This window comes from Lissotriton helveticus, chromosome 9 (genome assembly GCF_964261635.1).
Source record: "Lissotriton helveticus chromosome 9, aLisHel1.1, whole genome shotgun sequence".
Classification (NCBI taxonomy): Eukaryota; Metazoa; Chordata; class Amphibia; order Caudata; family Salamandridae; genus Lissotriton; species Lissotriton helveticus.
Genome location: NC_136070.1, coordinates 723,888,036 through 723,903,995, shown reverse-complemented (window position 1 = coordinate 723,903,995; position 15,960 = coordinate 723,888,036). Strand labels below are relative to the sequence as shown.

Below are 15,960 nucleotides of genomic sequence, written 5' to 3'. Positions count from 1 at the left end.
AACATTGCTATGGGACCCTTCACCTAGCCACTATGCACAGTGGTATGGGTGGTGCCTGTTCCTTGTCAAAATGCAGTTTTTTTACATTATCATTATGTGAGTAGCCACAGCTGCTACTCTTCCTCGTTCATAAAGTAACGACTTTGCTGTTTCTACTCCGAAAAATTCCACGGCGTGTAGAGTTCTTAGATATAATTTCACTAGGAAACATACGTTTTCTCGGATGCTTTCAAAATGGCTGGCACAGAGGGGCCTAGGACGCTACGATGCATTTTTTTCACAAGTTGAGCTATTCATAGGTGCCGAGCACAGCGAGGCTGCTCTGATAATATGCACTCAGTGCGTGAAGTGAGCTTGTGACGTATTTAAAGGGCAGTGACCACATCTATAACTTTTATGTATGACTATAAAATATACTTGCAGTCAGAGAAATTAATCTTCAACAAGGTAGGTTAGCGTTCCACTTGTGTGGTAAGGCAGCTTGGCGCATCCCTGTGTTGGGGGTATAGTCAGTGTCGGATCCCCACCCTTAGACTTGTAACTGGGAAAAGGCCCAGCTGTCGCAAAGCAAGGCCTTTGCTCGGTGCAGGTGGTGGGGGTTGCGACATCCCTCGCCTCCCCCAGCAATTGGAAATATCCCTCTAGGATTGGCCTCCGGGGGTTGGCGGCCCCTCCCTTTTCTCCATTCCAGGATGGAACCTGATCCGGATCTGGAGGGTGGCGCATACTTATTGAGGACCGGTCACGTGGGCCACTTTTGACCAGGAGCTCTTCGCAGGGCGAGCAGCAGCCAGGACAGGGTCCCGTCTCGACAAGCTGCCCAGGGCTTCCACGGAGAGAGGGCGCGGGCATAGCAGATAGATACTTTTAAGCTAAAGGGGTAGGGGGAAATTAAAGTGAACAGAGGGAAAGGAAGCCAGGGCATGAAAATGACTGCCGTCGAGAGTCACGTACAGTACAACCACTCCTATGTGGAGGAAATGACGTACATGACCCAGGAGGATGACTGGGACAGGGACCTGCTGCTGGACCCCGCCTGGGAGAAGCAGCAAAGGAAGGTAAGAAGATTCCGACAGAGACCCGCATATTGAAGTGGTCCCTTCTCATGCATCTCTAGCGTGTGCCGACTGTTATTATAAAAATAAGAATAACTTGTAGTTCCCACACCTAAAGTTACTGTTTTGTATTAATGAAATAACAGACGTTAGAATACAGCATCCCATTGGTACTCTGTCGATGTACGAAGGATGAAGGCCGCATCGGCTCCCGCCGGGATTCCAGCCTTTCACCTTGAGGTGCTACATAGATCGCAGCCACTCACTGGATTTTTGAAGGTCGAACAGCAGCGGCCCAGACTAGATCGCGGCAGCAGGCGCGCAACACCCTGAGCGTTCCGCGTGACTTTATGTGATCATTCTACAACTTGAAGACAGGCCCTTTTTAAAAGTGAAGTAGCCGTGACAGATAGCTAGCTGTCAACCCTTGCAGTAGTGTCACTACCCTGGGACTTTGGTAAAATAGCTCTTTCAGCGAATCCACAGCCTAACAAGCGCATGCACCCTGCAGTCTGGGTGCACGGGTGCGGGTGGTAGGCGGAACTGACGTAGATCTTCGTGGCTCACAAATCTTTGAGATTTTCAACTGCACTTGCTTTTCGCAAACGTTGACATTTCGAGGTGTCGTTCAACTAAGCAGTGGTTATTTTCACCCCATCTTGACCCTGGCCCCCTCCCCAGCTGACCCTCAAGTAACTGACACCAGCTGGTGCCACCAGGCCGTTAAAAGTCACATTTAGGTCTGGGATTCTAAACGGAGACCCCGTCCATGTGCCATTTTAGGCATGGTGTCACCAGAGACCTGTGCAGATGGGAGGGGCGGCGGTAGATCACATTTCTGGTTCCAAGAGGGGAACCCGAGATTCTTCAAACCGGCAGTGGAAATAGAGCGCGTGTCAAAACCCTGTCATTTAGCAGGAGTGGGACACTGAAGGCACTTTCAAAAGTGGGCAAATAGTTGAAAACAGAATAGTTTGTAAGATCTTTGTGTAGCTGTTCTTTACTGAATTTTCCAGGCGTTGAGAGGGGTATCGGAGCAGGTGCTAGCAGTGACTTCAGGCTGCCTGGGGAGTGCTTGGGAATTCAGATAGCTAAATATAACCTTGACGGACCATTCCAAAGGGAGGGGAGGGAGATATCGCTGCACACCCCTACCATGGAGTGATCGCGTCCCGGGTTTTTATTGCAACTGCCTCTGGTCAGCTGTGCATTTTCTATTTAACGTGGATTGTACCAATCTCTTTCTGGGTTACAAAAAGCAGGGTCTCTTCTCCAAAGCTGCTCTAAGCAGGAGAGCGATTCGAATTTTACTTTGCTGCAAAGAAGTCATGTATTTATTGCTTGTAGTTTTCGGAAGTTTACTTTCCAAGCGGTGCTAAATTGCTCCAAGGGTTTGTTAAGCACCGTATTACAAGTGGTAATGGGTGTGCATTTTGCGGTTTATTTTTGTTATGATCAGTGCTTTTCTGTGCAACAACTGTCAAAGTACAACCATTGGGTTTCATACCGCAAAACAGCACCAAGTACTAATGCAAAAAGAAATGGTGCAACATTTCACAGGATTTTATTTTGCAATATGGTGTGGTAAGTAGCCCTGTTAGGAACATCTGAGGAGTTTATGTAATCTGGGGCTGGTGTAACAAAGCCATTTTCTGGGCGCCAACCCTGCGCTTTACACATTCTAAAGGGGCCTCATTTATGATGCCCTACACCTACCGCCACTACTGCGGCTCCAGAACATCATTTTTTTGACGTTCCAGTGGCGCAATGTGCAACTGGCTATTTATAAGGCCACGTTGCGTGGCTTTTGATGGCCTTATAAATATTTACCCCTTTCTTGCAGAAAGTTACATGTAAGGTGTGTTCCATGGGTGTTGCTGGGGGCGTTCCCAGCAACATCAATGACTTTTGACTCTACCCCAGATATACACGAAATTATAAGTCTGAGGCAGCCCCAAAGATATATGCCTCCACATGGGAGACGCAAAGGAGGCATTCTGCAGCGCACATAGAAGGAGGAAACACCTCTTGTGATTGTCATCCCCACAACGCAGGTACCATGGGGCAAAAGTGCATGCATTGGTGCACTGCAGCCCATTGTGCACCAGCAAGGGGAAAAGGACAGGAAGGCACCGTATCTAATAGACATGGCACATTCTTGCCCTTTTCTTTTGCCGTAGGGCAGCGTAGCAGCAAGGCCTGCTGTGCTGCCCTATGGCAAATAAACCATAAATGAGGCCCAAGGTTTGTGATTGCAAAATTGCCTTTTACTATCTACTGAACCAGTTTTGCAATTAGGTGAAGTCTGTCCAAATCTTAAAATGGGTTTACAAACTTGTTTCAAATCGCAATTGGGAACAGGAGTAAAGGGGATGTTCCCTCTTAATTGGGATTTCCAATGAGACGTTTCAATAGTTTGTGGCCGCGGGTGCAATCCATTTAAAAGTTACTGAGCCATCAAAGGTGGTGGTAACCTATTTGTAGAGGGTAAGCTGCCCCTGAGGGATAGCTTCCCCCTTTGGAGTTGTGTTGACCGACCTCCAGGGTAGGGCAGTGGAGAAGCGTGGCTCAATGGTTAGAGCGGCAGACCCTGATGCAGAGGTCTGGCCTGGGACCAGGGTTCAATTCCCACCTCGGCAGCTCTTGGACTCAATTTCTCCGGACCTGATAATTCTCACCTCGGTGCCTAGTCTAATCATGGGTCCCACTCTGTGACTCTGGGTAATAGCTTGCTTAATCTCCACAATGGCCCCAGCAGCGCTTGGATGCCTGGCTTCACCTTGGGGGTGCCCAAGAGGGGACATCTCACAGGGAAAGCCAGGAAGGGTACACGTACAGCGCCAGGAGACCCCAAAATGGGGTGACAGTTGCGCTTTTAAAGTCAGTGGTAGCTTATTTAAGGAACACGACTGCTGTAAAAAAAAAGTGCTATTTCTTTCAGGCCACCATCCCTGTGTTTGTATCCAATCACACGGGGCCCAACTCGCAACATGTCTAATTATTATTACTTAGGCAGGTCTTTCTGCGGCCTTCTGAAAAGAGATTTTGCGACCCTGTTTATTAGTTCATAGGTCGCATCGCAAAATTGGAGGCAGGTCTCAAACAATCTGCAACAATTGACCACAACTATTTGCACCCTGTCTCTCTGCACATCAGGCCCCTAGTGTCCGCTGCTTTTAAAGGCTTACCCAAGTGCATGTTGGCACGAGCAATCCAGTCATTTTATTGGCAACTGCTTGGATTACAAATTAAAGCGCATGGGTTGAGAGATTGAACAGTTGCAAAACTGCATGCCTGCGAATTTGAGAGTATGTTTGAAGTGTCCTTGGCCCAATCTTTTTGTTTGAATTAAGTGTTCTCGTGGTCCACCGATTTACTAGTAGTATACCGACCACGTTTTGCATATTTGACCATGGAGTTAAATGCATTTTGTGTAAATTCAACTAGAAAGCAAGCGTAGACGTGGTAAATTCATCTTCCTTGCAGGAAAGTGCATTATCTGAGCCGTTGGTGACCGTTTTCAGGCAATGGTGTACTGCAAAATGATGGTGCACCCCTTCAGATTAGGAAAAGGCCCCTAAATCTCTCGTATTTAACAGATAGTTATTGGCCTAGTGCTGAATGGGGGCCCCTCCGCCACAGGGGCTGCACAGGCCTTTGTTACTTCCCTGTAATTAGAGTGAATTGCGGAACGCCTCCACTCCTACCATCCAGAGGTTCTCCCTGGTTTGTCTTCTCTCTTGCTTGGCAGTACCTTCCCAACTTTGTTGCTTGATTTTTTAAAGCTTTTGAATGGGCAATGAAAGTGTGGAGTGTGTACCACACAGCAAACACAAGGAGATGATGGACGGAACGCTGAAACTTTTCAGACACTCACCCCCAGTCACAGATCTGGGTTGAATCCATCATCGTTCTTTAGCTCACTTTGTACCACACTCCACCCACCCACACAAAAGAGGGAGGGAATTTACCAGGTGAGGTATGTACCTTCTATTACAAGGTGAGGTAAATACCTTCTATCCTCAGTTTTCATCTAGAAGTTTAAGAATTTCATATAGTTTGGTGTTTCCCCATACTGATTTCTGTATGCATCGAAATCCCAAATGATTTGCCTGTAAATTTCATGATTCAAGTAGGGAACAATTGGAGGGTGCAGTGACTACCTCAATACTTTGAATTCCAGTCACTTCGCAAGTAGGAGTTTGCACAGTGGTAGAAATGAACAAGTTCAACCAGAAAAAGGGCCTTTGTCGTGCCCTGGTCTCTGTCAGCACCCATTTCCCTGACTTCTGCTACATTCTTTCTCATGTTCCCTCCTACCCTTTCCTGAAAAATGGTTTAGCACGCTTCACATAAGAATGACCAACCACCCATACTACATGCGTCCTCCTCTTGTCTTCTTGCCGTTGCCGAGATGTTGATGGTTGCATTTGCTGACCCTGTAGTAGTTTCCGTCCTGCGCCACAGGCCCGAGAAACTGAAAGATAAACATAAACAAGGCAGGTGTCAGGGGGGGTGAACTGACCCTTACAACACGTGCAGCCGTACATAACGCTTATAGGCATTGGAAGACCATCTCCCAATCCTCTTCACACTGTTGGCATGCAATCCTCTCGCAGTGGCCTTGGTAGCCGCCCCTATCCGGAAAGAATGTGTTCCAAATTCCTTGGGGTTCAAACCTGCTCTGGCGATAGCCATTGCTAACACTCTTTGGAACTGAAACCTGGTCAATGGGGTAACATCCGCATGTATTAACAATGCTCCCATTGCCTCACCCGCCCGTTGTCTGATGAACGCCTCCACATGCGACACTGGGCAGCACGGGTTGTTCGGTGCCCGGTGTAGCACCAAACTCTCCCCCCAGGCATCCTGATCAGTCTTGGATTTACGAATGGTAACCCACATTGAGTCGCCCCGTATAGTAGTATCTATCAGCTGTAGGCCGCCTAACCTGTCAAGTTTGTTGCTAGCCACTAGTTCACTTACCCGCAATGCCCCGTAAAATGCCAGGGAAAAAGCGGCTTTGAATAGGAGTACCTCTCCCGAAGAGCTGCATGTGTCAGGCAGGGCGAGCAATACCACTGCCAACCATTCTAGACCGATTGGCCTTCTGCCATCGGCGGTGTTTGCCTGTAGGCGCCGCCACCCCTTCATCACCTTCTGTACTAAGAAGCTTTTCGTAGGATCTCTGGCCCCCTTTGTCTGTGCGAAAAAGGAAACAGCTGCCTTGTGTCTGCTAGCTGTCGCACCTGAGCGCCCCTCCTTGTGCAATGTGTCCATGTACCCAGTAAAATTTGCCTCCTGATCCCATTTGCCCTCCCAATCCTGTCCCAGAAAATTACAGTAAGACCTGAACGCCCCTTCGTAAGCTGTCCTGGTCCTGGGAGCTAGGCTGGCTGCCACGAGGTCCTGTAGTTGGGGGCACCAATCTGCCAAAGTGTTGATGGGAAGTGAGCTGGGGAGGCCTCTGCAGCTGGTAGGTGTTCCCTGAATACCTGTATCTTAAAGCGAGAAAGGGCGTCAGCTGCGTTATTCAAGACCCCTGGAACATGTTTGGCCCTGAATTGCACGTTCAACTTCATGCATCTTAGCACAGTCTCCTTTATAAGGTGGAGTATCAACTTACACCGTGCTGCCTGTTGATTGATGCATTCCACTACAGTCATGTTATCTGACCAGAAAATGACAGATCGATTAGACAATTGATCAGGCCAGACCCTTAAAGCAACCCATATTGGGAACAGTTCTAGGAACCCAATGTTTGTTGTCAAACCACTTTCCTCCCACCAATTGGGCCACCTTTGTGCCACCCACTTGTTGCCAAGTATGGCGCCAAACCCTACACTGCCAGCAGCGTCAGTCCATAGTCCTAACTCTGCTGAGGTCACAGTGGGGGCACCCCACAGTACTCTGCCATTGAAATCCTCAAGAAATGCAATCCATATCCGCATGTCCTGGCGAACCTCGACTGACAGCCTCGTGTGATGGTGCTTGTCTCGCAGGCCCTTCATGGCTTGCGCAATTGAGCGGGAAAATGGGCGTGCCATAGGGATGACACTTAATGCAAAATTCAGCTGGCCAACAGTCTGCTGCAACTGCTGTAATGTGACTTTCTCCTTCACCAAACATTGTTGAAGGGCTGCCCTGAACTTCGCAATTTTTTCCTTGGGTAGCCTGAAACAACCCTCAACGGAGTCAAGTTCAATGCCTACGAATTCTAGGCATGTAGATGGCCCCACTGTTTTTCCTGGTGCCAGCGGGACCCCAAAAGCACGCATGAGAACGCAAAACTCCCGCAATGCCCACGCGCACTCCTGTGAGCCCGCCACCCCCAGCAAAAGAAAGTCGTCAAGGTAATGCATCACATGCTGGTGGCCCGTAGATTGTCTCAGAACCCATACCAGGAAAGAACTGAATGTTTCAAAGTAAGCACATGAAATGGAGCAACCCATGGGCATACACATGTCCATATAATATTTGCCTTCGAAGGAAAAACCCAGCAGGTGTTGGTCAGATGGATGCACTGACAGTAGTCTAAACGCTGACTCAATATCTGATTTCGCCATCAATGCCCCGGGGCCCAAAACTCTCAACATCTCTGCGGCCTGGTCAAAACACACATATTTCACACTACAAATGTTCTCGTCAATCACATTATTCAATGATAAGCCCCTAGGTGCTGAAAGATTGTGTACGAGTCTAAATTCGCCCTTTTCTTTCTGCAGGACCACTCCCAGGGGTGAGCAGACAAAATTTGGTACTGGGATATCCAGGAAAGGACCCGCTACTCTACCTAGGCGCAGTTCTTTCTCGATTTTTTTTGCTACCACCCCAGGATTGTGTTTAACTGACAACTGGTTCCTACACTGCTGTGTCCTGGTATAACCCCCAGCTGGAATCCGAAAACCGTGTGTGAAACCTTCTTGCAGCATCCTTGCGGAGGTATGGTCTGGGTATCTATTGAGCCAAGGAATCATAGCCAACACGTCAATGGGGGAGTGCGCGACCTGGGGGTGTTCCCCGCTATTCTGGTTTCCTTCTCCCCCTGTTACCTGAAGTACTACCCTTTGACCGGCATGTCGTTTCTGGGTGGGAAGGGTGGCCGCATATGTAACACGCGTGTCTGAATTTGCACGTGCCCGGTGCCCTGGTGCATGTTCGCCTGTTGAAATCCCAGCACACGCCTATCCCGCCTGCATTACCTCTGCCCTTATTGGCCACTTCCCCCCCTTGCGCTGACCGAAAGGGCTGCTGAAAGGGCTGCTGGGGCTTGGGCGAATATCCTTTGTTCCAGCTAGTGCTAGCACCTGCAGATTGCCCCCTTTCAAACTGAGAATGCCAGGAAATTGAGTCAACTTTGTCCCAGGCTAAAGATTTGTTAAATTCCCTAGCTTTCCTGAACGCTATGTCATATTCCTTCCATGCATCCCCTCCATGATTCTCACTGAACATTGTAACCCTACTCTGATAACAAGCCATCTCCACCTGCATTGAAGGGGAACGTTCAGCGGTAACCGCCACAAACACAGAAAAAACCCTGATCCAGTTGATGAGCGTCTCCTCCATCCTGAATTTATACAACTGAGACCGCCACTCACTAGGCAACAACATATCTTTCAGCGACTTGGCATATTCCCACTCCCTGTTGTCAATCAGCAATGAGAAAATATTTACATATTTGTCTGCCCAAATCAATACTTTCACACTCTGCGAGACATGTTGTGCCAAATTCTCCCCCCTGGAGGGTATCGTGCCTTCGCCTAATACTGGCAAGGCAACCTCCTTACCACTTTCATCGAGTTGCGTTGATTCTACGGTCTTGACTGTCCCCGCATTGCTCGCCGGACCTGTTTGGGGAGAAATTGGTGTGCTTGGCATGCTACCTTCGCCCCTAGCCACCATGATTTTCGCGACCATTCTCTGTGCCTCGGCCGTGGGGTCAGCTGCGGAAGGTAACATTCCCCATATCCCCAACCATGGAAGCACTGCCGCTATCTGTGCTGCCAATTCTGGGGGCACCTGACCCACCCCAGGGGCTGGGCTGGCCGGAATTTCTGGTGGGACCACTGTCGGGACTAAGTTTATAGGTGGCGTGGCTGGAGCCGGTGCTACCAGTACACTTATCGGGATAGGTGGGGCTGGCGTGGGCGTCTCAGGTGCTGTCGGCGCTCCGCTAGGGACGGGCCCCAGGGACCCCCCTCCTACACGGGGCTTGGGGGGCGACTACAACCCTTCTTAGCTCTGCCACGTTTAGGTGGGGCCTCAAATTCCCCCCTTAATCTAGGTGGCACTATTATCCGCTTGGGCCTCACTGATGGCCCTGCCTGTGCATCAACCCTCTCACCCAATTCCGCCACGGTCTTTCCCAATCTAACCACCTTTCCCAATCTCTTGTCCATCGCTGACATTCTGCGCATCATGGTTTGAAACATTAGCTCCATGCGCGAATTCCCTGCACCCCGTTTACCAGACATTTACTACTACTAGCACCTGCACTACACAATACATTAATTATGGGCACAATGTGCCTTGTACCTGTCCCAAGTTGGAGGCTCACAGGCTGGCCGTAAGCACCACGCAACTGTGACCGCACACCCAGCCTAGCCTGGGTATTTGAGCGAGCAAACTCTAGCCCCGCGGCCCGCCAGAAGCAGTGAAATGCAGGCCTGCCCGTGTCCTCCGATTCCGCCGTCCACCGCGAGCTCCTCCGCTACTCGGTCCGCAGCGCCCCTTGTCTGTAAGCCTACGATGAAAGAAACGTTAAAACCAATCCTGGCTCTATTTTTGGGAGGTCGGCCATCTTTAAAATGGTGGCGCTTCCTCGACTGCTATATCAGCTGCAAAACTTCCCGCACCCTATCGGGCTGCACTGGTTTCGCCAAGTCAATTCGACGTTGGGTCGCTTCTTGTGGGCCGGTGGGGCGGCCAGGGTGGCGTTGAAAACGTGCTTCCTATCCACTTATTGCGGGGGCCTGGCCACCCCTCCTCTCGTACTACCAGGCTTCCCATCTACTTGTTCTCAACGAGTGGTGGTATGGTGACAGGGGGGACCCGGCGTATGCATTGGAGCGGTCGCTCATGGGCGACCACACGCTGCACACCCTTTTATACTCGGCTCGTTTGCGTCGTGCGCTGCCGTCGGTTACCAGAGTGGTCTTTGCGGTGTGGAGGCAGACCCTCCGTCGCATGGGCTGGTGGGGCAGGCTGACGGCTGAGACGCCTCTCTGGCATAACGGCCGGCTCCCGGAGCTCGCGGCCCTGGCAGGCTTTGAGGGCTGGGAGGCGATAGGTATCTCGCTACTGGGCCAGGTCATGTCCAGCACTACCCTCAAGTCCTTCGAGGAACTGCGTACGGAGTTCCACATGCCTCAGTCTCAGTTTTTCCGTTATTTGCAACTGCGCCATGCCCTCACCCCGAGTATTGCTAGCCTGGACTCCTTGCCTGAATTCAGTCCGGTCGAGGCGAAGGTCTTCATGGGCGATCTGGGAGATAGGAAGGTATCCCGGATATACCAGACACTAGTTGTCCATTGCTCCTCTACCCTACTTTCTCTTCGGGCTGCTTGGGAGGTGGACGTGGGGCCCCTGGATGATGATGACTGGAGAGAAGCTTTAGAATCCCCTCGTGGGGCCGCCATTGCTATACGGCTCCGGCTCATCCAATTTAAGTACTTGCACCGGGCCTACTACACCCGCGAACGACTGTGGAAAGCTGGGCTGATTGCGTCCCCGGAATGTCTGCGTTGCGGGACGGTGCCTGGATCCCTGTTGCATACTGTGTGGTTGTGTGGTAGACTGTCTGGCTTTTGGAGAGGTGTGTGGGGCTGTCTATCTGAAGTCCTCGGCTGGGACCTCCCTCGCACCCATCAGTTGGGGTTACTGCATATTATGGAGGGAGTTGGTGGGAACGTCTATAAGCGGCATTTGTTGTTTCTGGGGCTTGTGGTGGCCAAGCGAGACCTAGCGCAGGCGTGGAAGAGTGTGAGGGCCCCCCCCCCTGTCGGCATGGAAGGCGGGCCTGGACTATTTCATGGGCCTTGAGAGGCGGATCTTTGAGGCGCGGGGCTGCCCTCGCAAACACTACAAAATTTGGAAGCGATGGGCCGAATACTGGGGCCTGTCGCTGGATCCCCCCGTGGAACGGGAAGAGGATGTCTGATTGAATGGATGTAATAGGCCTGACTCTGTGACACTCTTGTAGCACTACACCTTTGTCCTTAATCCGCTGCTGTATGTACACGTGCTTGGGGGGGTGGGGTGGGGGGGTTTCGGGGAGTTGGGGAGGGCCGGGGGTTGTGGGATTGGGTGGGCTTGGGAGTTTATTAATGTCGAGCTTACTTTCAATGCATATTTGAATACCTGCTTCTTATCTGATATCTTGTACCTGTGATGTTGGTGGTGACCTCCGATTGGTGGGGTGCCACCCCCTTCTTGCCTGCTTGCTCAATAAAATTGGTTTTGAAAAAAAAAAAAAACAATCCTGGCTCAAACGAAACAAAGTCCTTTGCAGGGGGGAGGGAGGAGGATGGAGGGTTGCCCCCTCAAATCACCCCTATCATACACACAGTCCCCCTACTGCCCCACCTGGTCACCACAATGAGGAGCCCCTCCCCTAATAGTATTCAAATTTGGGTAGATTATATGTACACAGCCTGTAGTTTAACATAGAAAAACCTTCTTGATGTCACTTTATATGTTACTGCTTGTTGTCAGCAATGAGCCGTAGTACCTTGAAATTATGCTTTCACTGAATATTCCAGTCTGTCCTGCCTAATAAACAGGCCTGGGGATTAACTCCCTTAAATCAACACAGTCCTCAACTGAGAAAACCAATTCCTGCAATAATAAGGCACTGCAATGCCTTCCCCCCTTTTAACTAGCTGTGGTCTCCCATCCAGCTATTGCCCGGGCCGACCCTGCTTAGCTTCACATGAGACGTACTTTGTTTGTATTGTGCAAACCTCCCGTGCACAGTCGGGCCGATCCTTGCTCCACAGCCGCCCCGCCCCGCCTGTGCCAGCCCGCACAATACCTCGCGCACCACCGGCCCGAGAAAAATTGCTGGCTGCTCCTGTAGTGCGCCGCGTCCCACGATACGCCCGCAGAGTGACCCTGATGAGATGCTGCTACCACCCGCGGTCCGCTCCTGACGACAGCCGCTCCCGATCCGCTCCGCTCGTTACTGCAACCTGAAGAACAAAATAAAAGAAAATTATCAGCCCCACAGCGGGGCGAGGAGCGAGCCTGGGAAGCGCGGGCACAAAGAGGGTGCTTCCCGTGTGCCCCAGGCTCTTAAACCCCCTTATGGTCCCGCCCCTTGACCCGGAAGCACTCACACCGCTTCCGGGTCAACGGCGGGACCAACCAATCCATAGGGGCAAGGGGGGCCGGGCCCAGCCATGTGTGCGCGGGGGCCGAGCGGCCCCCCTTTCCTTTCTTTCTCATGTTCCCTCCTACCCTTTCCTGACCCTCTCCTCCTTTTTACCAGTCCACAACTAAACTACAGTAACTGTGAGGTACTTCAGTTTTAAGTGAACTACTCCATCCTTAAGGCTTAATTTACCTTGAAGCCGCCTTTCCTCTCCCATTGTCTCTCTGTACTACCTTTTTTGTACTCCTTCAGCGCTGTGAAATGACATTAAGGTGGTATGAAGCACTATTAAGATAGCAAACACAAATAAACCATAGCTCAATCACCGCAGACTGCACCCATTCACTTTAGCGGCCAATCACACACGGACTAATTCTTCTGAAAGCTGCATTCAAATTACCATCTGTAATCTGGACACTGAATTGTTGATCCTTGTCTGGTGAATGTTGAGGTTTCTCATAGTGTTCATTACAGGCAGAGCCCCTGGAATTATGCGATTGTGCGGTGTCAGTAGGTTTATCATTAACTTCTAGCTCAAATGGTTAAAAGGTTACTAAAAACACAGCGGCACATGTTGCAATGTAGTGGAAGGCCCGTGGCATAGGGTGACTGGTTACCTTTCTGTTGCTTATTGCTATATTTGGGTGTTTAACTGGTACTAACGAGGTGAATCATATGTCCAGACAGTGTTAACAAGTGCACAAATGGCAAAATAATGAAGTAATACTGTCACAAAATTTGCAGCATTACATTGTATTATTTTACCTTTTCTTGCAGCATAATTTAGTCAACCCTGCTGCATAATTTGGCCCTCCACTGCTGCATATTTCCAGTGGCCCTGACTATAGGTGAGTTGGAGACGAGGTGAAGCCAGGTCTGGTGGCTTAGTGGACAAATTCCTCTGCTGTAGGGATCTGTGTTTAACCTCATGGTCTCAGGTTTGAATCCAAGCGGTTTCACTCCTCTTTTTGAAATCTATAAAATGAGTACTGTTGGCCAACAATAAACATCTGTTACTCAGCACCAAGAAACCCTTCTGGATGAACGTGTGCCCTACAAATACATGTTACGTTAAGAGGAGGCCTGCTTCCAGTTTCACATGTTTCATGGTCCCACCTCCTCAGAGTCTGGGGTCCAGGAAAATCCCCCCACCCAGTTAGAAAAGTTACATGCTAGTAGCCTGGATACGGCCTCCCCCTCTGACCAAATGCTCAATAACCATTTTGTTAACTCCACAGTTTTGGAAGAAAACTGTGATTGGCCTATTGGAAAACACAAAGTAGAATGACCACCAGTTTTGTAGTTTTGGGCATCTTTTAAGATCCTTAAATGTCAAATGCATCAAACGGCAACAATTTTACAAGAAGCACCAATTGTTTGTACATAGACACAATGGGGCATATTTACAAGCCCCTGACGCCACGGTATCGTCAGTTTTTTTAATGCTTCTGTGGCGTTGCGCCATTCCCCATATTTAAAAGATGGTGCTAAGTCACTTAACGTGGCTTAGCCCCACCTTGTAAGTATGGCGCTTACCTCAGGAGTCTGCTGAGGCAAAGGGACGGGCAGTGGGTGTTGCTGGGGGTGTTCCAATACAACACCCGTTGCTCTTTGACACTGCCCCAGATTTACAAGGCTAGGGCAGCACAAAAAACTAAGGCCAGGTAATACCTGGTCACCTGGTCTTAGAATGGCATTACAAGGAGAAATGATTGATAGTTTTTTGCTCTTTCCGCATTCTGCAGCACACATAGAAAGCGCAAATTGCCATTATTGATTGTTTATGTACATGAAGGTGTCCCTTCCTGCGCATGAATTTATCGCCCCAACAGCTCAGGCACCCTTGCAACATGGTGCACGGGTGCCTCTGCTGAAGCTAGGCCGCTTTTTAGCACCAGTGCGAGGGGAAACGCAGGGGTGCGCCGTAGTTTTGTAAATATGGCTCATCACTGTATTGAAACAATGTTGGAACGCAGCATTGCCAAATTTGTCATAACATCACGCTCCGGCATTTTCTTGTAAATATCCCCGCTATATATTTTTTCCTGGAATATTTCTCTGCAGTGTTTTGCAGAACGGGAAGTTGCTTTAAATTCCACAAACTGAATCATTGTATTTATACAGTGCTTACTGCCCCAAACAAGGTGTTTAAATTGGTGAAAATATTCGCATAGGATTCCCATAACAGTAAATACTGGAACACATTAATGACTGTCTTATCCTTACAGGTGAAGAAGCAGAAAATGTCAGCGTGTTATACTATGAAGTGCGTGCTAACACCATCTTGCAGTTTTTCATTTAAGTTAGTAACATGTTACTGTCAGGGCCGGACTGGGAACTAAAACCGGCCCTGGCAAAGTGCTCGGCCGGCACCCAGGAGAGTTGGGGGTGTGGCCGAGCTGTTTGCCAGGGCCGGTTTTTGCCGATTTTGTTACAGAAGGCGATATTGAAGCTATGCTGCAAAAACGGGCCTGTAACAAAAACGGCTCCCCAGGGGCCCAAAACGGGCCATCACTCTGGCGGCCCACCGGGGAAATGGCCGGTGCCCGCTACGGCCAGTCCAGCCCTGGTTACTATTGTTAACCACAGCAGTACTTTTTCAGTGGTAGGGAAGGCTGAGTAGACTCCCCCTACAAGCCGAAGCTGTAACCTCAAATTTCTTTGGCAGGCACACAAACGAACTGAACTATCTTAACTGTCCCCGGGAAATTTTGCTTTCCCTGGCCAGAATGACATCCTTAGCCCCCTTTGCTTAACACATAGTATGTTTAGTTAGGTACCACGTAGCCAGCAGTGGCTCTAACTATACACTTTGAATCATTTTCCAGGACATTCACAGATTTATTACAGTCTGCCTGACAAGCATTTTGAGAACCATTTCGAAAAGATGAATGTTTCACTTCGTTCGCAACCTCTGAGTGGGACCAGTTCTTATAATAAAATAGTTACTTCACTCTGCACCTATCTATACACATGCAGCAATATTTATTTTTCTAATTTTAAAATGTGTATAAAATATCGTCACCACATGAACTTTTTCTCTACTCCATATTTTCTGTCCTGACACAAATCTGCAGAAAACACAACCAGTCCTAGAAAACACACTAGCAGCCATAGTCACATGTGAGGACAATTAATACATGAATTAATATATTAGATTCTGAAATTAATGAATGGACTTGCATTTCTTTAATATCGCCCAAACATTGCTGCTTCCTTGGCAGGCAATATGAATATTCATTGGTACGATATTCAGTGGATCCCACGATTTCATTGAGGTGCAGGAGATGGGTTAAGGTTGAATTGCTCAAAATGAAGATCTGACATCGGTGATGAAGATGTTGACTGAGTCAACAAATTGTATTGTATTTTGTTGTAATTGCATTTATATAGAGCTTATTACCCCTGACCAGGCGTCGAAGTTCTTTTTCGGCGAGTAGCACGGTACTTTGGAACCCATAAAGGATTAGTGGTGAATTAGTATAGTGAAATATGAAAGTAATTTGAGTGGGGGATATGTTAGTCAGTTATTTG

At 49.3% G+C, this 15,960-nt stretch overlaps 1 protein-coding gene across 1 annotated transcript in view; it reads left to right on the top strand.

Moving 5' to 3' along the window:
- Positions 1-794: 794 nt before the first annotated feature.
- The window catches only part of ACTN3 (actinin alpha 3), a 189,425-nt gene continuing 174,259 nt past the window's right edge, over positions 795-15,960 (top strand). Inside the window, exon 1 of the mRNA XM_078660833.1 lies at positions 795-1,058. Coding sequence (XP_078516959.1) covers positions 924-1,058 — 135 coding nt within the window. The 5' untranslated portion in view covers positions 795-923. The remainder of the gene's footprint in view (positions 1,059-15,960) is intronic.